This window comes from Lonchura striata, chromosome 2, assembly GCF_046129695.1.
Source record: "Lonchura striata isolate bLonStr1 chromosome 2, bLonStr1.mat, whole genome shotgun sequence".
In the NCBI taxonomy this organism is placed as follows: domain Eukaryota; kingdom Metazoa; phylum Chordata; class Aves; order Passeriformes; family Estrildidae; genus Lonchura; species Lonchura striata.
The window spans coordinates 18,252,786-18,275,470 of record NC_134604.1 but is presented as its reverse complement, the minus strand read 5'-3'; the positions used below and the strand labels follow the sequence as shown (position 1 = coordinate 18,275,470).

General features: G+C 56.3%; 2 protein-coding genes across 3 annotated transcripts in view; both read right to left on the bottom strand.

The window, feature by feature from the left end:
- ARHGEF17 (Rho guanine nucleotide exchange factor 17) overlaps positions 1-11,570 on the bottom strand; it is a 30,098-nt gene extending 18,528 nt beyond the window's left edge. The window contains exon 1 of the mRNA XM_031505783.2: positions 8,640-11,570. Coding sequence (XP_031361643.2) covers positions 8,640-11,570 — 2,931 coding nt within the window. The remainder of the gene's footprint in view (positions 1-8,639) is intronic.
- Positions 11,571-14,220: 2,650 nt separating this feature from the next.
- P2RY6 (pyrimidinergic receptor P2Y6) lies at positions 14,221-22,091 on the bottom strand. Of its 2 annotated transcripts, none has more exons than XM_021550102.2 (2): positions 22,026-22,091; positions 14,221-16,520 (listed from the first exon to the last, which is right to left on the bottom strand). In XM_021550102.2, exon 2 carries the CDS (start codon positions 16,463-16,465, stop codon positions 15,476-15,478), a length of 990 nt encoding a protein of 329 aa, XP_021405777.1. In that variant the 5' UTR covers positions 16,466-16,520; positions 22,026-22,091; the 3' UTR covers positions 14,221-15,475. The 2 variants fall into 2 exon arrangements, with proteins under 2 accessions (XP_021405777.1, XP_077646796.1); XM_077790670.1 differs by lacking the exon at positions 22,026-22,091 and adding an exon at positions 21,527-21,532.
- Between the last annotated feature and the right edge of the window lie 594 nt (positions 22,092-22,685).

Here is a 22,685-nt window from a genome sequence, read left to right as displayed (position 1 = left end):
GCAGGCCACGGCCCAAGAGCACAGCTTTCCAGATGCTGAGGTCAGCCCAGCTCTTCTCCCCTCCCCCTGCTCCTTCCTTGCTGCCTCCCAGTGGGCTTGGCCCTGCACCCACTGGGACAGGAGTAATTCCACTCCCTCAACTCACTGGAATCCCTGGATCCCCCACCCGCATCCTCTGCTGCTGGCACAAGCCTGACCCCGCACCCCACACCACCCCAAAAGCAATGGTTATGAGGATTTTGGGGGACAAGGAAGCCAGGGAGAGGGGTGATGGCACTCCCTGCCATCACTGCTGGATGCCAGGCTGGCACAGGTGGGTGGGAGGTGCCCTGGCTGCCTGGTGGAATGGGGCCAGAAGTCTTGGGACAGCCAGGAGGGAACCAGCCTGGCAGGCAGGGAGTGATGGGCACAGGAGGTGTCTGGTGCCCAGGAGCTGATGGGGATCCAGGTCACCACGTGGAGCCAGAATTCCAAGCACACCCGAAGCCAAGAGGTATCCAGGAGTCAAAGATGATGGATGCTCAAAAGCTGATGGCTGCTCAGGAGCTACTCTGCATCCATGGGCACCCAGAAGCCAATGGGGACTCCCTGGGTACCCAGGAGCTGATGGATGCCCAGGATCCCAAAGAGACTCTGGGCACCCATGGATCCACAAGCATGAAGGAGCTGAAGGACACCCAGGAGACACTCCCAGGCTTACAGACATCCAGAGGCCATGGGCACTCAGGAACTGATGGATGGCCAGCATCCAACAGGTACCCAGCAGTCCACGGACACCCAGAAGCCACTGGGCGCCCGGAGGGGATGGGGATGCAGGAGCTGATGGAATCCTAGGATCCAACAGGTGTCAGGAGTCCATGGACACTCACAAATCCAGAACTACTCACAGGCCCCCATAAGCTTATGGCCTCTCAGGTGCCAACCAGTACCAGGAGTCCATGGGCACCCAGAAATGTCATCCAGCTGCTGACAGGTAGCCAGGAGCTGACAGATGGATTCTTAGGATAAGACAGTGCTAGAAATCCGTGGGCACCCACAAGCACATAGGAGCTGATGGACACCCAGAAGCTGATGGAGGAGGTAGGAGACCTGAACACCCTGTTCCATGCCCCTGCCAGGACCTCTCCTGTCCCTCCTGCCTGGATTCATGTCCTGGAAGCAGCTGAGATACAAGCAGCAGCCTTCACCCAGCTGTGCCCCACAGACTCCCAGTGCCTGCTGCTCCGTGGGTCCCCTCACCCTGCTGCAAACAGGACAGCAGGGATCTGGGGATGGGGGGGAAGCACGGACCTCGCCAGGAACGCCCACAGCCCACGTCACATCACAGTCAAGGCGAGAGGCGACAGCTTCCCTGCCCTGTCACTGTCACAGCACACCCTGGGGTGGGGGGAGTGGGGGAGCAGGGGGTTTCAGCATCCACTGACCTGTGCCAGGTTTGGACGATCGAGGGACGAGCTCCCTCTCCGCTCACCGAGGCTCTGAGCCATCTACATCCCATCTCACCGGGGTTTTGGGCAACCCAAAAAAAACCAAAAGGACCAAACCCGATCCCCTACTGCTGGCGACGGTGTTTCTGCCGAGGGGTCAGGATGAAACTCTCCCGAAAAAAAAAAGAGCAAGAAGAGGGATGCCAAATCAGGGCAGGCCGATGAGTCTGCTGCTACTCCAGCTAAAAAAAGCAGGAAACCATATCCCAGGCTCAGAGATGCCAATCTTCCCATGCAAACAACTCCCTTTTTGTTTTTTTTGGAGAGTATCGGAGGGCTCGGGAACAGGCAGTCACAAATAGCAACTCCACGGCACCACCAAGGAAAGCTTCTCCAGCCTCAGGGACCATGCAGAGATGCTGGAGACCCCATAGCAGCATGGTGGCTTCTCCAGGGGGCACCTGGTGGTGGCTGTCCCCTCACTGGGATGGTGACTCCTCCAGAGGAAACCTGGTTGCGGGCACTACCATGGGTGTCCTCTTTCCCAGCACATCCATGCAGGGATGTCCTGGTGGGGTTCACAGGTGTCCTGGATGCCACTGGTGGGCTGGAAGGTGGTGGTGGCCATCTCCTTGATCCCAAAAGGGGACAGGCCTGGGGTTTCCAGGACAACAGAGGACACAGGGGTCACACAATCCCAACATCTGCTCCCTCCAATCCTTCCAGCACTCAGATTAAAGGGATTCTACTCAAAATACCCTGCACAAGGTACAGGGGAGCACCAGGCTTGGGGACAGCCCCCAGCTGCACCCAGGAATGGCAGTCATGAGGGCAGGAACTGCACAGACTGGGATCAGCCTCCTGTTCCCCGGAAGCTGAGCGGCTCCAGCAGGAATTTGCACAAAGAGTGAGTTACTGGAATACTTTTACCCAGATGCTGATTTTTGTTCTCCTTCCCACTGGCCGGGCCGCAGTTCCCAAAGAACCAAAAGCAAACACACTATTTTTAGAGAAGAGTTCATTTACTGGAGCCATTCCCTTTGAAATTCCTCACTCATCCTCTCCATAGAAACCAAGGGAGTCCGGAGAAACAGCCCCACCGGGACCAACCATCAGAGCTTTAAAAAGAGCCACATTGAGGGAGAGGGGGTGGAAGTGACTGATTCTTCTTCACTGGACACATCCTGGCCTGGAAGCACTATGGTGGAAATGGCAAGGCTTTTGTTTTGGTGGGCTCTGTCTGTACAAGCCAGGCTAAATGCCTTCAGGAGGGGACATCCTGGAAGATGGACCATGTTCCCTTGGAAAATCATGCCTGGATGGCGTGTGGGGACTGCTGTCCTGGATAGGTGCTGGGAATGGGTGGAGAAGGATAGCTGGATGGGAGCCTGGACATGGATGGAGACTGATGAAGATGAGAGGAGATGGATGAAGATGGATGGATGGATGGATGGATGGATGGATGGATGGATGGATGGATGGATGGATGGGAGGATGGGAGTCTCCTTCCCTGTTTTCCAGGGCATGCCCTGAGAGAAGAGGAAACTGTGCTGCCCAAAGCCCAGTGCTGCCTTGCTGCACCTTCCCTTCGTGTGAGGGCACCTCCTTCTCCATCCTGGATTTAGGAGAAGCTCCTGCTGCAGCTCTGAAGCTGTGGGATGCCCCATGGGACCTGCTGTGACCTGGTGAGAGAGCTCAGCAAGGGGAGACCTCAGCACATCACCCCTCTGGACACTCCCATCACACAGGGATCAATATCCATGGGAAATCTCCCTCTTCAGAAATACCCCTGGGAAAGGCTCTAAATCAGAGAATGAAAGTATCACAGAATGGTTTGGACCAGATGGCACCCTAACTTCATCTTGTTCCTACCCCCTACCATGGGCAGGGACACATCCTACTAGAACAAGCTGCTCTCAGGCCCATCCAGTCTGGCCTTGAACATTTCCAAGGATCCCACAACCCTTGCAATGATGGATTAAGGCTGCAGGAACAAGCCCTGGGAAGCTTTGAGCTTCCATCCCAGCTGGGTTTGGCAGGAGGTTACCTGGAGGTTACATCACAGGGAAGCTGACCTGCTGCTTCCCTGGCAAGAGCAGATGGAAGAACAAGGCCACCTCCTCCCAGAAGCTTTGGAGGCATGTGATTTTCCATGGAAAAGCCCAGGCATCTGTGCACAGATGCAGGCGGGATGCAGGCAGGCTGCCCAGTGCATCTCTGAGAATATATCCCTGCACCAGGGCCCTCTCCATACCCCCATGTGTGTATCCCTGCACCAGGGACCTCTTCCCTTAATAATATGAATTATTTAGAAATGCCACTAGGTGCACAGCTTCATCTTGGGGACCTGCCAATGTCCCCATGGCAGCACCAGCCAAAGCTCCAGGAGGTTCCTCATTTTAATTATGATGCTTGATGGTTTCATAGCACTTTGCAGCCCATGATCGGAGAAGACAAAAAACTAAACCTAAACTGGTCCATCAGGCAAAAAACACTGCCAAATTCCCCCCAAATTCCCTTTGTGAGTGTCCCATACATACCTACACGTCTCCATACCCCCTGCATGTGTATCCCTGCACTCCAGGACTCCCTGTGCAGGGATGCACATCCACACAAATTCCAGGGATTTCCCTGCATGCACAAGCTCCAGAACCAGCCTCTCCTTGTGTTCCCCAGCCCCAGGGAGCTCCTGGTGCCTCCCAGCTGCAGGACTGTGGGTCTCTCTACAGGCTGCAAGCCCAGCTCCTGCCGAGCCCGTTCCAGCCTCCCACCCTCCTGCAGTCCCTGGATGCTGCCAAGAGCCTGACCTTTGCATCAGGCAGCCACGGGCCAAGGCCAGCCCCCAGGACCAGCTCAGCCCAGGGCTAACCCTGTCGCTCCAAGGCTGGATCCCGCCCCACCAGCACAGGCCTCAAAGGATGCACATCCCACGTGGATCATCCCCCCTCCGGTGGAGCTGGCTGCCTAATTAATTAGAGGCTCTTAATTAAAGTGGGGGGGACAAGGGACAAAGAAGCCCTGTTCAAAGCGCTGGCACTGAGGAAGGGAAGGGGCAGAAATGGGCAGAGTTAAGGGGATTTTGGCAGCAGGGAAAGGAAGAGACAAAAACGGGCAGAGATAAGGGGATTTGGGCACTGGGGAAGAGTAAAAATTGGGCAGAGTTTAGGGGACTTTGTCACCAGGGGAAAAAAAGAGGTAAAAACAGGCAGAGTTAAGTGAATTTTGATACCAGGGAAGAAAAGAGGTAAAAAATGGGCAAAGATAAGGGATTTTGGCACAGGGGCAGGAGAGAATAAGAAATGGGCAAAGATAAGGGATTTTGGCAGTGGGGAAAGAATGGGCTGAGTTAAGGGGATTTGGGCTGGGTCACCATCCTGGACATGCTGCCTATGCCCATGCCATGGATCCCATGGTCAATCCATGGCACTGACAGACAGCATCACCTGATTCCAGCCAACTTCTCCCTGCTCCATCTCACATCCCACCTCTTTGAAGGGCTGCCTGCATGCCTCAGTTTCCCACCACTCCAGCATTTCACTGAGCATGGCAGATCCAGGGACACAACACCCAGGCAAACCATTAGAGCAGGGAGAGGAAAGCCAAGATTTGCCCATTCCCACCTTCCCCCTGCAGCTGCTTTAATTAAAGATTTCCAGTTACACCAAAAAACGAGACAACTCCCAGCCACAGCCCCAAACCTGGGGATTTACAGAAATGGAACAGAGGGAAACTAAGCCCAAAGATGACAAACTTCAGGAATATATGGCCAGTGCATGGATCCAGCCTCTGAGCTGTCCCCAGAGTGAGGAGAAGCTTCTGGAGGACTGGGGATGAGCTGGGAGGAAGGATGATGATGAGGAAAGGGGGTGGTTGACGCAAGCTTCCCTGGGAACGTGACCCCGCCGTTTCCCTCCGGGATCCCCCTCCATCCCTGATGGCTTTTCTGGGCTGTGGCCACCCCGCCTGGGGACCCGCAGGTGGGGAAGGCAGCGGCCAGGGCGCCAGGGCTGTGTTCCCACGACTCCCGTGCTCCCCAGAGGTGCTATATTTAAATCAATATTTTCCTGTTTAGTCCGAGTGCTGCTAAGTCAACAAACACAGCACGACAGTGAGCATACCTAATTTTCCATCCCCAGACAGATTCAGCCATGGGGGGAAGAGAGATCCAAGGGGTTGCCAGTCTGGCAGCAAATGGGCCCCAAATCCATACTAAAATTATCCTAAATACATCCTGGCTTGCTGCTAAGCTGTGTGGGGCTGCATATGGGTGCACACACATGTGCTCGTGTGTGCTGCCCATTCCCACAGTTTTTGGGATGCTGGAAGCAGGGAAAAGCCTTTATCTTGAGTTTTGGGGTTTTTTTCTCCCACAGGATCTGCCAGAGTGGGATGTGCTGCTATCAACCCCCAAGGAATTAAAATCCCATCATCAGGCACAGGGGGAAGGAGCTCTTCTGCACCCAAGATGAACTGGATGGCTTCAGCCCCACGGAGAATTGCTGGAAAGCACCCAGGACAAACAGTGCTGCCCCCGAGGGAGAACACCACTTTACCTCTCTGGGCGGAACATGCAAGATGCACCTCTGCCAAAGCTACCACCAAACCACGGGAGCTGGGAAAATATCCTGGGGGAATGATGCTGCAGGGATACTCCACCCCAAGGGAATATTTTGAGGGTGAAAGATTTTGTGGGGAGAATATTTTAAGGGAGCATCACCCCAGAGGTGCCAGACCCCATTATGAATCCCTTCCCAGTACAGTCTGCTGGAGATGGACACCATCTCACTAGCATCACCATGATACAAGATGGATGCTCCCATCCCACAAAATTCCCAAGTGGAGGTGGCCATTTCCCCATAGAGACTCACAGCCTTGCAACACTGGCCCTTTCCATTGAGTTAGGAAGGGGAAAAAAATCTAAAAGTAAAAAATAAAGCTGATTTCTTCTCTGCTGGTCAGGGAGCACATAAATCCCTGTTCCCAGCCAGCCATCCCAGTGCCAAGTTATATCCGGTCCTTGGTGCTCTCACTTAGAATTAAAGCAGCTCCCTTGCAAGTCCCCCTTGGCCCACCCTAGGCAAAGCTGATGCCATCTGAAATAAAACATCCCAGCTCCACCATCTAATAAATCAAAAAGAGAAATAAAAATCCTGTTTTCAGTTAGGATATGGCTGGAGCACAAAGAAATCCCACGGCAGGAGAGAGATTTGAAGATACAGCTGTGGTGTTGCCCTTAAAAGGGAAAATTCGCACCCTGTTCCCTGAGGCCGGAGGGTTCAGGCAAGGTGAGGAGCAGCATCCTCAGGGTCTGCTGCCACAAGGTGGCCCATCCACCTGAGGACATGCTCAGCCAAACAGGGCTCCCAGGTGGTAAAAATCCACCCAAAATCATCCCAAAGTTGGGATCAGACCAGGGCTGGGGATGTATCAGAGTATGGGAGTCAGCAGAGCATCCCTGATATTTGGGCCATCAGGTACCAGCCCCAGAACACCACAGTGACCTGCCTGAGTAAGAAATATCTCTCTATAAATTATTAAGATAAACCATATATTATATAAACTAAACATATGAATTATTTAGAAATGCCACTAGGTGCACAGCCTCGCCTTGGGGACCTGCCAAAGTCCCCAGGGCAGCACCAGCCAAAGCTCCAGGAGGTTCCTTGTTAACCCATTTTAATTATGATGCTTGATGGTTTCATAGCACTTTGCAGCCCATGATCGGAGAAGACAAAAAACTAAACCTAAACCAAATCAGACAAAAAAATGCTGCCAAATTCCCCCCAGATTCACGCAAAACATCCTCAAGGATGTTTCATACAGCAGCCGAGAGTGGCCATCCCATTCTCAGCCACCAACGGTTGTTGTCTGGCAGTGGGGACAACAACAGGAGAAGGAGCTGGATGGGCAGCAGAAATCCCTGGAGAATATTTTGAGGGGAATGTTGCTGCAGGGATGATGGATTCCAAGAGAATAACCTGGGGGAATGATGCTCTGGGGATGCCAGACCCCAGAGAACCTCCTGGGGACTATGATGCTGCTGCAGGGCTGCTGGATCTCAGAGAATACCCTGTAAGGAGGATGCCAGATCCCAAGAGAATACCCTGTGAGGAAGCTGCTGGGGGATTTTGGGAGGATCCAAAGAAAAGCAGCCTCTCTCCACGTGGCTCTGCCCTGGCCAGCAAGGGTTACATGGCCGGGTTCAGCCCCGGAGACTTCACGCTTGGCTGCCAGTGCCTGCTGGAAGGGAATAGTCCAGCCCATCCTCTTAAATCGGTTTGGAGCAGGGGAGAGAGCCCTGCCAGCACCATTCCTGCAAGCTCTCGGCAGATCCCCCACGGGAACGGGTATTTCTGGGCTTCTCCTGGAGCTATTAAAAGCCCCGTGGGTGCTGGCACTGCTGTGCTGCAGCAGGAGGTGATGCTTCCAAGCCCTTCCCGGCACAAACACCCGGAGTGATGGGAACCCAAGTCCATGTTCAAACAACAGCCAAGGGGCCAGCGATGCCAAAAACCCATCCCAGGAAAGATCCCAAAGCACGCAGCTGTGCTTCAGGGTGAGCAGAATACCTTCACATCCCCCAGACTGCACCAATTCTTCCCCAGAGATGATCAAACTTTCACCTATCAATCAAATATTCAGTGCATGCACAAAAATATTTTTCCCTCTTCTTCCCATGCACCAACAAGGCAATGCTCATGATCTCAAGTAGAGGGATGGTGTTTTTTAGGAGAGGAAAATGCAGTTTTGCTCAGTAAGGGGTGTAACATGAGGATTCCAAAGCAGAAGGATCATTTCCCAGCCTTCCCAGCCACGAAAAAGGCAATTTTTGGTTCAGCACCTCAGGGATGGTCAATTCATCAGTACCTTACGTAGCATTACTCAGAGATGTTTATATATAACATAATACATTTCTAAAAGCCTCTTCCACCAAAACTTGTTGCTATTTAACTTGCTTTTTCCCATCCAAAACTGCTTTTTCCCATCCAAAACCCACCTTTTTATCAGGGAGGTTGCCCCAACAAACAAGAGCTCATCCCCTGGGGACCACCAGAAAGGTCTGGGAGGGCTCTTGGCCATCCAGCAGTGCCTCCGCAGATGGGAGTTTGTCCACCACAAGGGACACATGAGAGACCCCCAAAGCCACCAGTGCTTTGGATGGGTGGTGCACCCCATGAAACAAAGGTGCTTTTAGGATGGATGGGCACTTACCACCTGTGGCTTGGTCCTGGGGCCGTGTTCGTCGGGCAGCCGCGAGCACCGGGGCAGCTGGGGCGGTGGGGCAGTGGGTGGCGAACGGGGTCCATCCCCAGGACTGGGGGACGTGTCACCTGAGTTGAGGGCCAGCATGTACCGCTTGGTGACATCCTCCAGCGAAGGAGGCTGGAGGGTCGGGAAGGATTTTCCAGGTGAGCGGCCGGCAGCCGGCGCAGGGAGGTGGCCGTGGTGGCCGGAGGGGACGAGCGGCTCGGGGACGGTGATGGGGATGAAGGTGGCAGGCTCGCTGGTGTGACGGACGTGCTTGGTGGCCGGGCGGCTCTTGGCGAGGACAGCAGGCGCCAGGGGCGGCTGGTTCTCCTGGTGAGCTGCGCGGTTGGAGCGCTTCTTGGAGCTGCGGCGGGCGATGCGAGGGGACAGCACGTTGGCCAGTTTGGGGTCAAAGCCATAGCCATGGCTGGTGCCTGGTGCCGTGGGCTGTGCTGAGAGGATGGGCTCGCTGCTGGACGGGGGAATGCTGGGCTCCAGCTCGCTGATGGCCTCACCGGGACCCTCAAAGGTGCCAGGCGCCAGCTCGCCGCGGCGGCTGGGGTCACTCAGAGACTTCTTCTTGATGGTCTTACCGTTGGCCTTGTCATCGCCCAGCTTGGCCATGGCACCGGGCTGGCTGACGATGGTGCGGATGAGGCTGCTGTAGTCCCGGGGCCCATCGCTGCCCAGGGAAAGGTCGCTGCCTGCGCTGCCCGCACTGCCCGCGATGGCAGCAGGCTGGGGGATGCCCGCCTTGGCACTCAGCGAGCCCAGCAGGTTGCTGTCGACTGAGAAATTCTTCGCCTCCTCCACCACCGAGCGTCTCCGGTGAGGCATGGGGTCGCTGAGGGAGCGGTAGGGCTCGGTGCCACCCTCGCTGCCGCCCTCCATCCCATTGGCGCCCGCTGACGGGAACTTACGTCGGCGCCGCAGGCTGCCAGGAGTGCTCAGCATCTCGGGTTTGCCAGCCGGAAGGTCTTCAACCGCTGCCGTCGGGCGAGCGGGCAGCGGTGTTTCGGAGTCACCAGCTGCAGGCCCAGCACTGGGCAGCATCCAGGCTTCCACAGCTGCGTGCAGGGCTTGGAAGGGCATCCCCACAGGCTCTGGCTCCGTGACGATGCCCTCGTCCGTCACGCTGGACTCGTGACCCGACAGCTCCTCCACAGATTTACTGTGAGTGAGGTTCTCCTCCAGCTCCACGTCCTTCAAACACTTTTTGCTCTCCACCTGTCTCTGAAGGGTCACGTCTGTTGTCCCCGTCATCGGTGCCACCACCTCAGCGCCCTCCACACCTCCGCTGTCCTTCTGCTCGGCGGCAAAGCCGTAGTCCTGCTGGGAACCCATCCTGCTGATCTTCTCAAACACCTGCCTCGCCTCCTGGATGTACTGGTCCTGGATGACCATGGGGAGAGGATCCTCGTCCCCCTGCTGTTCCCCACCTGGAGCCACCCGGTCCTGGCCGTCCACAGAGGCCAGAAGGAGCTCAGAGGAGCTCTGCTTCATGGTGCTCTGCAGGAAAAGCCGCCGCGTCCCGGATTTTTCAGAGCAGGTGAAGGACTTGGCACGACGTAAAGTGGCCGTTAGGTCCTTGAGCGTTGGCCGCTCGCCCGGCGCCCAGCGGTTTTGGGGATGAGCAGCACCGCAGCCGCCTGGGGAGGGACTGGCAACGCTGGAGCATCCGTCGGAGCCCACATCAAGGCCGATTCTCACCCCCTTCTTCTTCACCTTCAGGTCTGAGAGGTCTGATTTGAGGAAGCTGAGCAGAGTCAGGGTCTCGGTGGCAATGTCGGGGTTGGACAAGGACTTGCGATGCTTGGCCTGCTCCCCTTCCAGCCCTGGCTGGTGCAGGCTTTCTCTCCCATAGTCCGGTTTTGCCTTGGCCACGCTCTGGGGCAGCTTGGGGTGGACGCGGACCCCTGGCTGTCCCCACGCCAGGCCATCGCTGGCCCCGAAACTGGGCGATCGATAGATACCATAACCTGCCTGGAGAGTCCGTCCTTGGCTGGGCCAACCGACTCCAAACTGCTCCTCTTCCTTCAGCGTCTCCGTGCTGGAATAGCGACTGCTGCTGCGTGACCCGCCGGGGCTGCCGAAGGGCAGGATGTTCACCTTGGAGACGCGGGCCACCATGGGCAGCGGGTGGCGGGGGACCACTCTAGCGCAGCCTTCGGCCTCGGAATCGCCATCCGCCGTGCCCTCCTTCTTCTTCCGTGCGGCGCGGGGCCGGAGGGCAGCGCTCTGCCCTTCGCCTTCGCTGCCCGACGAAGCGCGGGGAGAACGGGCTGCCGCGGCTTCATCGTCCCCGTTGGAGCGGGACGATGGGGAGGAGGAGGGTGGTTGCGGTCGAGTCGAGTTATGCCAGGAATGCGGGCCGGGCTCCGGCGGAGCTCCGCGGGGAGAGCGGAGCGCCGGGTGCGGGACGCGGCTGCGGGGCGGAGGCGGCGGGGGAGCTCCGCGGGCGCTCCCGCTCCCACTCCCGCTGCCGTTCCCCATCCCATTCCCGGTCGCCGCCGTCGGCTGCCGGCAGCTTTCCCCGAAGAGTTTCCGCATCGCCGGGACGCTGGGCCAGCGCGGCGGCTCCGCGTTTAACCCCGGGCCCGGCGGCGACGGCGGCGGCGGCGGGGGCGGCGGTGGAGCCGGGGACGGCGGCTGAGCCCCGGCATGAACCGGGCCCGTCGGCTCCGGCTCCGTGAAACGAAGCGAAAGCTGCCGTACCGACGGGGCCAGGCTGCCAAAAGCCCGGCCCGGCTGTTGCTCCGCGATCGGCGCTGAAACTTTCCTACCCGGGAAGAAGAAGGAGGAGGAGGAGGAGGAGGAGGAGGAGGAAGGCGGGGAGGAGGCGGGCAGGAGGCACCGAGCCGCCGCTACCCCCCGGCCGCTGCCCCCCTCCGCCATTGTCGGTGCCCCCCCGCCGCCGCCGCCGCCTCCGCCCGCCCCCCGGCCCCGCCGCCGCCGCCGCGCCCCGGCCCCGGCCCCGCCGCAGGCACCGCCCGGCCCCGCTCCTCCTCCGGGCTGCCGGCGGGCTGCATCCCTCCCGCTTTGTTTTCTCTCTCTCTCTCTCTCTCTCTCCCCCCCCAGCCCCCACCCCTTCTTTTTTTTTTTTCTTTTTTTTTTTTTTTCTTTTTTCTCTTTTGGCTTTTCCTCCTCCCTCACCCCCTGCTTTTTTATTTGTTGCATTCAAATAAACTTTCCTCCCCGGAGGCGGGGTTTGCTCCAGCAGAGGGGGAGGGTTGAAGTTTTGATCCCTTTTATAAAATTAATTATTTATTTATTTTTTTTTCTTTAGAGGGGAGGGGGGAGAGGAAGGCGGCTTTGCAGCTGCCCTCTTGCTCCCGGGCTAAGCAGGAGCACCTCACACCCCCCTGCATCTTTCACCCCCGCCCCCATCCTTCGTTTCCCCCTGCATCCTTTCTTCCACACCCCCCCACCCCCAGCATCCTTCATCCTCCTTCCCTTTTATAAAGTGGCTTATAAGAAAGTGGGAGAGCAACTTTTTACATGGGCAGATAGTGATATGATAAAGGGGGACAGCTTTAAACTAAAATAGGGGAGATTTAAGTGACGTATTGGGAAGAAATTCTACTCTGTGAGGGTGGGCAGGCCCTGGCACAGGGTGCCCAGAGAAGCTGGGACTGCCCCTGGATCCCTGGAAGTGTCCAAGGCCAGGTTGGACACTGGGGCTTGGAGCAACCTGTGATAGTGGAAGGTGTCCCTGCCCAGAGCATGGTGTTGAAATTAGGTGGTCTTTAAGATCCCTCCCAACCCAAACCACTGTGTGATTCCCTCCATCCTTCCCAGCTTTTTCTTTTTAAACAGAATAAATAACCAAAAAATGTGAGTGCCAGTAAAAGACTCTTCCCATTGCATCAGATTCCTTCAGACCCTGCTTTGCTACTCATCTCAGGGAGGAGAGAACACCTTGTTCCCAACTTGCAAGGCTCTGCAGGGAAGCACTTGCCCCGTGAACAGACTTGCTCGTGGGTTTTCAACATCGCTTGTCAGCGCTTGCTATTTGAAGCCTATAACCCTTTTTTCCCCCCCAGACAGCAGATTTATTGCTGGGGATGTGAAAAATTAAGGTGGCTGGGACGGCTGGTGGGTGAGCTGTGGCCTTGGAGACATGGATGGGGCTGCAGAGGTGTTCTGGCCATGTAGAAAATATTGCTGACACTGAAGCACAAAAAAAGGGGAAAAAAAAAAATCCAACACCTCCTGTAAATGGATTTTTCAGGACCTAAAAAGCGCCTGCAGCGATGCCGTGAGATGCTCCACCCCAGCAATTCTTCCTTCCCTGGCTCTCCCTTCCCACCCTCCACCCTGTTTCCCCTAGGCCTGGGTGTCTCCTGGCGGCAAGGATGACATCCCCACGATATCCCCCCTAGATGGCATTTTGGGAAGAGCCATGTATTTCATTCCCACTCATTTCTGTAGGAGCTGTTCCTCAGCTGCTGGCTTTGAGCATCTGCCAAGCAAAGGAGATTTGTTGAAGCCTTCACCCCATTTCTAAGGCATCCCTTTATTCCCATCACTTCCAGGCTCGGTGGTGCCAAGGGGCCTGCTCACTGGACTCCAAGGCAGGGCAGGATCTGGTAAGATCCAAAGAGAGCTCTGTGTGTCCCCTCCTCTTCAAAAACATTCCAAATTAGTGATTCCAGTATCAGGAACAACATCCTGAGGCTATTAGATGTGACCACCTGAGCCCGTGCAGCCTTTGAAGCCACCACCAGACTTTTTGGAAGCTGATTCATTTCCCTCCCCCCCTCCCAGAGCTTTATTGTGGTTCGATTTTTTCGGTCACCTTCTCCCATGGGTCCTGTCCAGGCGCTGGGTGCAGGGCTCCTCCCTCCCTCCCTCCCTCCCTGGAGCCAGGTGGACACCCACAGATCAACCGGATTTCTCCAAATCTAAATATTTTGCGCCCTCTCCTGGGTCCGGATGGCGTGGCCCGGCCCTCCCAGTCTGTCACCTTCCTCCTGTCTGGGGACAGATGGGAATATCACGCTGGGGTTGTCCCTCCAGCCACTGCTCTCGCAGCCCCTAGGCATTTTGCCCTTCCATTGCAGGACCCCAAAGATGCATCAGAAGGGATTTTGGCGTGGATGAGCTCAGGGCAAGGGAAAGCACGGGGCTGCCTTTTCCTCCTCCATCACATTCTGTGCCCCAACCCAGAGTCATTGTCACTGTCAGGACAGGGAGGCAGCTCCTGCAAAAACAGGTGGTTTGAGCTAATGCTGCTGCAGGATCCCTCTCTGTCCCAGCCCAGCCGTGATGCTGAGATCTCTGAGCATCATCCAAGAGCCTGTGACCACTCTGGACACCCTCCTCAACCTCATGACAGCAAGGAGACACACTGGGACTGCCAGCATGGATGGGTGGTGGCCAGGTACATGAGGAGAATCTGTGTACCTTCAGGGAGCAAGTCAGGATGGAGCTGCACACTTGGCCAGATGCAGGCAGCCAAGCTGGAGGGGTGCTCAACCCTGGAGATTTGAAGCAAATTGCTTAAATCCACTTAGGTGTGATTGTCATAAGCAGACATGAAAAATGCAGTTATCCACATATATATTTATATATATACACTGTATAGATACATACACCATGTTCAGGCAGAGAATTTCTGCACTGCAGAGCCTGGGCTGGGCCACAAACCTCCCTCTGCTTGGATATATTCTATGTCTGTACATACAGTGGGTGTATACACCCATGTGAGAGAGAGCAGGGAGTTAATTCTATACATCCTATATGTTAGAGAAGACTGTAAGAGTGATGAGTGGTGCATCTACCTCACAAATCCCTCCTCGCTGGGAGGGGGCAGCATCCCAACAGAGACTGGGAGAGCAAAGTTCAAGCCCCAACCCCGTGGAGAGCCCAGGCATGTATGGTGACATGGCCAGGACATTGAGTATCTCTCTGTGGAATGCATCTTTCAACTCTGGGCATTGTGTCCACCTGTGGTGGCTCTGATTGTGGTGGATCCTGGTTAGGAGGTGACAGCAGGGCACTACTGACACCAGCATGGACCAGATTTGGGCTAAGTAGGGAGCTGGATTCAGGTGAAGGTCACCAGGCAGGTGACAATGCTGCTGGCTTGTGCCTAACCCAGCCCATGGTTGTGGCTTCAGTGGGTAATCCAGCATGGGTGTTCCAGTTGCCCTGATGTCCCCTTTTCCAGTTCCCAGTCCATCCAGGGGTGCTTCTCCACCATTTTGCAGCACCAGCAATGCTAGTGAGCCTGTGTCTCTTGCTGGTGTGGCCTCACTCCGGGCACTGGGGGATAGGGATATCCCAAAAAGGATGTTACACAAAAACCACCCGTGACACTGATCTTGAGCTGGAGAAACACATGGCCCCATGGTATGGGCTGAACCAAACCCTCCCCAGCCTTCATGCTGTCCCCATAATGGAATTTTTAATTAAGTATGGGGACAAATCATCCCCCAGCAGCTCATCCTGAGCCAGGGATGTGTCCTCCATGGAGCTCTATATTGTTCTCCACACTCCCAGTGGATTTTTATTGCATTGGTGGCTTGACCACCAAGGTGCTGAGGTGCTCCAAGAGAGCAAGGGAGAGGACAGTAGATCTACTAGGTCTGTGATGGGGTTAATACTGCACTACTGGATGGAGATGGATCATCATGGATCCAATTACCAGGCTGGAGATGGGCTGAAAGTGCTGAAAGTTTGGGAGATGCCATCCTCCTCTCCTCCAGCATGTCCCCAGTGAAGCCATCTCTGCTCCGTGGAGCTTAGAGCCGAAATTGCTCTGTGCCTCTGTAGCACCAAGGTGGCCTGGTCCCTGCCTAGGAGCCATAGGTGATGCAGTGGTCGTGCCGCCACTTGGAGCTCATCTTGTCGAGGAGGTAGCGGGTGCTCTCGCGGAACTTGCGCTGGGTGAAGTAGAAGAGGATGGGGTCGAGGACGCTGTTCATGCTGGCGAAGGGCCGCGTGCACTTGTAGGCGATGGCAAAAGCCTGCAGGGCTGGGCAGGGCAGGACGGGCGAGGAGCGGACGATCAGGTAGATGGTCTTGGTGAGGTGGAAGGGGAGGAAGCTGATGGAGAAGACGATGACCACGATGATGACCATACGCACGGCTTTGTCCTTCCTCTTGTGCACGGCCAGGCCGATCAGCTCGTCCTTCTGGCACAGGATGCGGGCCATGCTGCAGTAGCAGGCCAGGATGGCCACGAAGGGCAGCAGGAAGCCGGTGAAGGTGAGGGTGATGCCGTAGGGGAAGTAGGCAGCGGAGCGGTCGGGTGTGCTCAGGTCGTAGCAGACGGTGCGGTTCCTCTGCGTGCCGGTGGAGGCGAAGACAAAGGTGGGCAGGCACTGGGCGATGACGATGAACCACACGGCCGCGCACACCAGCCACGTCAGCTTCTTGCCCTTCTTCTTGTGCCACGAGGCCAAGGGGTGGCAGATGCCCAGGTAGCGCTGGACGCTGATGCAGGTGAGGAAGAAGATGCTGCCGTGCAGGTTGGTGTAGAACTGGAAGCGCACGAATTTGCAGGTGAAGTCCCCGAAAGGCCAGTAGTCCTTCTGGGTGTAGTTGTAGATGAGGAGGGGCAGGGAGCAGACGTAGAGCAGGTCAGCCACAGCCAGGTTGAGCATGTAGATTGTGTTGCGGCTCAGCGCCTTCCGCGCCAGCCAGATCTGCCCGATGACCACAGCGTTGAGGGGCAGCCCCACCACGAACACCACCGAGTACACCAGGGGCAGCAGGACCTGCTTGAACTCCTCGTGGTAGGTGCACGAGTTCCTCCCGGTGCTCGTGGCTGTCAGGTTGGCCATGGTGGTGTTTCCAGCCGTCAGTGTCCCCTCAGCTGGTGTGGCCCCTCTGCGGCACCTGTGAATGTCAGAGGGGACAGCTGGTGACTCATCTGCCTGGTGTCACGTACTCCCTCACAGGATGAACCCGGACTGGTGATCTGCAGGTTGGGGCAGCCCCCAGTATGCACAAAGGATGGGGGGTGGAGGGATGGAGAGCAGCTCTGAGGACTATTTGGTGGATGGGAAGCTGGATATGACCCAACCATGGGCAATCATGGGCAGCCCCAAGTGCCCTGGGCTGATCCCCCAGCCTAGGCAGCAGGGCGGGGGGGATTCTGCCCCTCTGCCCCTATGCTCAGGTGAGACCCCACCTGCAGAGCTGCCCCAGCCCTGGGAACACAGCAGCAGCACCTGGAGCTGCCAGAGAGAGCCCAGAGGAGGCCCCAGAGCTGCTCCAAGGGAGAGCTGGGATACTCAGAGAAGCTGTGGCATCCCTGGAAGTACCCAAGGCCAGGCTGGGCAGGGTTTGGAGTACCCTGGGCTAGTGTGAGGTGTCTCTGCCCATGGCAGGGGGCTGGAATGAATCTTTAAGGTCACTTCCATCCCAGACCCTCCTGTGATTCCAAGATTCTAAGCCACAATGATGGATTTAGGGGTCTAACAAGAAGGTGAAGGCAGAGTAAGTGGGACAGCACAGGACAGCGTGGTCATCACACTTGCCACCAGCCCAGTTCCACTTCCCATGACACTTATCCCGCATAGAAAGGTTTGCACAAGGCCGAGCCGCAGTCAGTCCCCTCCGGCAGAGGAAATTGCGGCAGGATGCTCCGGTAGCCGCCGGCACGGCTTCCTGCGCCTCTGCAGGGGGTGCCAAAGCCCTGCGGCCAGCCGGGCTCAGCCCGGGAGATGCCACCCGCACGGAGCCCAGCGCGACCCTCGGGGGTACTGTCAACCCGTAATTAGCACGGTGACAACGACCCCAGAGCTTTTCAGTTTAGTGGGTTCGGAGAGCCCACCCAGCCTCCTCCGGGCTGCTCTGAGCAGGGCGGGAGGAGATCTGCTTTCCTCAGAGGCTGAGAGCAGCGTGACAGATGTGGTGGCACAGCCGCATGAGCCCCCTGCCCAGCCGTGTCTGGGCAGCATCTGTCCCGCTCCGCCCGTGGGTGCCACCCGCGCCCGGCGGGCAGCAGGTCCCGGAGGGCTGCTGCTCCTCGCTCCCCTCGCTCCCTGCCCTGCCCTGCCCCGGCTGCAGCCCTGGCCGGAGGCACAGCCCCCGCTTCCCCTGCTGCCCTGGGCACAAACCTGCCTGGAAGGGGGTGGCCACTGGGAAGGGGAAACTGAGGCAGGGAGGAGGTGCCCAAGCTCCAGCCAGAAGCATGGAGCACAAGGCACCAGGGAGAGAGAGACAAACGAGTCCAGGGGTCACCCTGTCAGCTTGTACCCCCCATTTCAGGTGTCTGGGGATTCAGCAGCCCCCAGAGCATAGCCCAACCGTGGTGTCAGTGTCGGGGCACAATTTTGAGGCTTGTGAATCAGTCCCCTGGCTGCTGCACACACCTCCTATGCCCCTACTACCCTGCTGAGTCCCCCTGCACCCCCATTCATCCAATTACACCCTGTATGAGTCCCTCTGTCACCTCACTGAGCCCTCATCATCCCCCAGTGCCCCCCTCAACCCTGCTGAGCCCCCCTGTGTCCTATTGAACACCCCACTGTCACCCCATCTCCAGCAGTCATCTCTCCCACCTCCAAGCCCATAAGTGCTCCAGGGCTTGAACTTCCCTATCCCCTGGCTCACCCAAAAGCTCCCCTGGCTCCCCCCAAACCTCCCTCAGGACTCAAGGTCAGGGCAGCACCCACAAGAACCTCTGCCACTCCCCAGTGTCCCCACCAAGGACACTGGGGACAAGGTGGCTGGGAAGAGGGGTCTTGTGGGGCCTGGGAGTGCCTCTTACCTCTTGGGGTGCCCCGGGGTGCTGAGACCCACAGCTCTGCTGGCACTTGGCACATCTGTGGGTGCTGTGCTCGCCCCATTGAGCAACACTTCCCTTTCCTCTCAGCAGCAGCAGCCCCCCAGGGAAACGGGGAACAGAAACCCAGCTGGCAGGAATGGCTCTGCTGGGCACTGCAGGGCTGTGGCACGGCACAGATGCCACCAGGGTGGGGGACACTCCTGCCTGTGGTTGCCAGGATGTGGCTGGTTTGGGTCATTATGGATTATTTGGTCTTTTCTGTAATTTTTTTTTTAAATTTTCTCCTCATTTTCTGGCTGCTTTTCCTTATTTTTGAGTATTTCCTCCATTTTTGCCTCACTTCCCTCATATTTGGCTCTTTCTAAGTGTGGGCAGACGTTAGGGACAGGGAAGTCCCCTGGCACTGTGGCACCAAGAGGAAGAAGATGTTCCAGCTGTCCAGGTGCTGCAGTAAAACAAGGGAAACTGAGGCACAGGCTCTGAGTTTGAAATGAACATATTTTCTTTTCAACATATTTTTTCCCCCAAAACACCCCTTGGAGGTGCTGGCAAGGACCTGCTAAGGACCATGCCCAAGGCTACCTAGGTCTTCAGTTACCCAAAAAAAAGGAGGAGCAGCCAAAAAAGAAGGGATCACTCCCCCCAAAAAAGGCAAATTAGGAAAAAAACTCTCTTTGTAAGAGGGAAACAGCACTGAACCCCCTTGCTGCTGGGTTTGGGGGGATGGAAAAGCTGGAGGAGAGGAGGAGAAATCCTTCCTGTTCCCAGGGAAAGGTCAGACATTGGAGAATCCCCATCCCAACTGTATTCAAGGCCTGCAGCTGCCCAGAACCCCCAGTGCCCACCAATTAATGAAACCACACTGAGACCCTCAGCCTCAACCAGTTTCTGTGCCCAGGGCATCCTCCCACCCCATTGTCTGTTGGCATGGATTATCCCAAAAGTCCCTTTTCTCACCCCAAAACCCCATGATGGGACTCCCTGCCTGCTCTAGGGGTGATGGGGCTGACACCTCCCACATCCATAGGAGCTGGTGCCTTGCCGCCACACCAACGGACACTTGCTGAAATCCACGGGAAATGAGACTTTTAGGGGAAAAAAAAAGGGGTGCCTGTGGTGTTGGGAGGGGTCAGGATGGGGTCAGCCTCATCCTACAGGTTTAAGGTGCCTGCAGAGGAGGAACAGGGATCAGGAAAGAGAAGTAGGTCTGCTCTGTGGCCAGATGGAGAAGAGATTAAAAATAATCATCACCCGCAGCTGCACGTTCCCCCTCCAACCTCTTTGCTTTCAAACCGAGCCCTTCTCCAGTGGAATTAACGTTAATTAACACCCTTCTATTGATTTGGAGAGAGATTCTGCAAGCTGGATAAAGCAGAATAAGTTTTTGGATGTTGCTGCCCTGGGTCCCTTGGAAATCTTCCTCTGTGGTTTATCCTTCCCACCCTGGTCTTTGTGGCTGGCTGGCAGGGCTGGAAGTCTGGGCTGGGTGGAAGTGAAAGCTCCAGCTCAGCAAATTTCAAAGAGCATGGAAAGGGGAATGCTCCATCCTGCATGTCACTTGGCCAAAGCCACCACATCCTTATCCCCAAACGTCTCCTGGCTGGTGCCAAAATATTCTCAGGTGCCCATCTGCCCAGTGGGGAGTCAGGCTTGGATGTTTTAAGGGAAATCTCCATTTAGTGAAGCCTGAGAGTGTAACAGTGTGGAAAACTTGGGAATTTTGGGGTTCTAAACATGGATTGTTGGGAATGGGGCAAAGGGTGGTGGCAGAGACGCTCTGTTCTTGGGTGAACACCTTCATCTTCCCACATTTTGCTTCCCCATCATAAATCAGCACCTTAGGGAGGCTCTGGGCAACCTGGGCTGCAATTCCATGCTGGAGACGGGATGATGGGGACAGAAAAGGTGCAATGAGCTTTCCCAGTCTCAGCTGGCCTATACCTCTATGCACGTAAATATAAATACAAATATAAACACAAACATATACCTCTGTACATAAATATACCTCTGCATATCTCTCTACATATATATCCCACTACATCCAACCATATCTAGGCTCTCCACACACACACACATTTATCTTTATCATCTTTATCATCTTTATAATATTTATAATATTTATCATCTTTATAATATTTATCTTTATCTTTATCTAAATAAGTATAAATTATAAATATAAATATAAGCAGAACCAGAAGTATAAACATAACCATAACCATAAACATACATCTCTCCACTCACATATACAGACTATACACACAAGCACACAGAAACTTCTACATTCACAAATATATGTCCCGGAGCACATGGAGTCACACTCATGTTGATACATAACTCCACCCATATATACAGAAATGTATTGATACAACTATACACACATGTCTGTGCAGACATGCTCATATATAGGAATATATCTGTATCTCTAGATGTCTACATGGACAAATACATATAAATATATATAAAAGGTAGAGGCCAGGCTACCAGCACCCATAGCAAAGATGCCAAGGAAAACCAGGTCCCTGCAGCAGATTTAAGGACATTTATGTGCTCTGGCACAGGGCTGATCCCTGTGGATGCCTGAGGGATACAGGCACCCCAGACCATGCGAGCAGAGGGACAGGGGAGAATCCACCCTGCACCAGCCCTGCCAGGGGAATCACGGTGGGATTTTGAGCCCTGCTCCATGGTAAGAGCTGCCAAACCTCCCCAAGGGCACTTCCTTTCGGAGTGGCTCTGTGATCACACCAAATCCCAGCCAGAAGCACGGTTGTTCTCTGGCTCTGACCCCATTCTCTCCTGTTCTGCCTCATCCTGCCCAGTTCAATTCGATCTGTTTGGGTCCAGTCCTACCCAGTTTCCCCCCATCCTGCCCAGTTTGGTTTGATGCCATTGGATCCCATCCTGATGGGCTCAGCCTTGCCCCTCGGGTCTGACCCTGCCCGGCTCACTCTGACCCACTCGGATCCCATCTTGCCCAGCTGGGTCGGACCCGTTGGGTCCCATCTTGCCCTGTCCAGTCCCATCCGCCCGGCTCACTCTGAGCCACTGGGATCCCATCCTTTCCCGGTTCGCCTTGTCCCGTTTCCCCCTCCCCGCTGGCTGCACTTACCGGCAGCGGGATGTGCTGGGAAAGAGCGGGTTATCTCTCACCCCACAAGGTCCCATCCTGCCCGGGTGGATCTGACCCTGTCGGGTCCCTTCCCACCCGGTCCGGTCCAGTCCCATTTTACCCAGTTGGATCTAACCCTGTTGGGTCCCATCCTGTCCGGTCCAGTTCCATCCCGTCCTTCCAGCCCGATCCTTCCCGCTTCACTCTGACACGCTTGAATTCCATCCTTTCCCGGCTGGGCTTGTCCCGTACTCCCGATACGCGGTACTTACCAGAGCGTGATGCGCCGGGAGGCAGCGGGTTCACTCTGACCCCTTAGGGTTCCATCCTGCCCCCTCCAGCCCCATCCCGCCCGCTCCTGCCCAGTTCACCAAGATCCCATCCTGCCCGGCTGGGTCTGACCCTTTAGGGTCCCAACCTGCCCGGTTCACTCTGAGCCTGCTGGGTGCCATCCCGGCCCGCTTGGGTTGGTCCCGTTCCCACCGTTCGCGGCACTTACCGGCAGCGGGATGCGCCGGGAGCACGCGGCACGGAGCGCTCGCAGCCGCCCCGCTGCCGCCGCCGCTCCGCCCCGCTCCGCCCCGCTCCGGCTCCGGCACCTGCGGGAGGGCCCGGAGCGGGCTGGGGAGGGGTCACAGCTGCACGGGGGCGAGGCGGGGCGGAGAAACGGCTGGGCCGGCATGGGGGGCTCCCAGGCAAACATCTGGCTTAGGATCATGGGCGAGCATCTGTATCAAAGCGGGTGTCCGGGGAATTCCAGCGGCCCCAGAAGTGGGGTTTACAGCGTGGGATGCCCACGCATTGGGGAGCAGCTGGACTGTCCTGGCCCTGGGTGTAGGGGACAGGGTCTCCCTGCGGCACCGGGTCGCAGCCGAAGGGGTCTATGCCTCCCGTACTCATTAACCAGGCAGTCAAAGCTCCGGGCTTCCTGAGCAGGGCAATTAAAGAGCAATAAGGCAAAGAACCCCGGGGGCACGGGCTGGGTATGGAATGGCAGATGCATAAACAGCACTGGGATGCTGATATTCCACTGGACGATGGGCTTGACCCTTCCTTTCCCTGGGAGCCCTCCAGAATGCTTCCCTGCTTTCTTTTGGGGGGCTTGTGGTGGGTCTCAGTGGATGTGGAAGAGAAGGAGGTGTTGAAGGCATTACCCAGA

What these genes read in the sequence shown, in the direction of transcription:
- P2RY6 (XM_021550102.2), bottom strand. Translation starts at nt 16,465, where the DNA reads ATGGCCAACCTGACAGCCACGAGCACCGGGAGGAACTCGTGCACCTAC.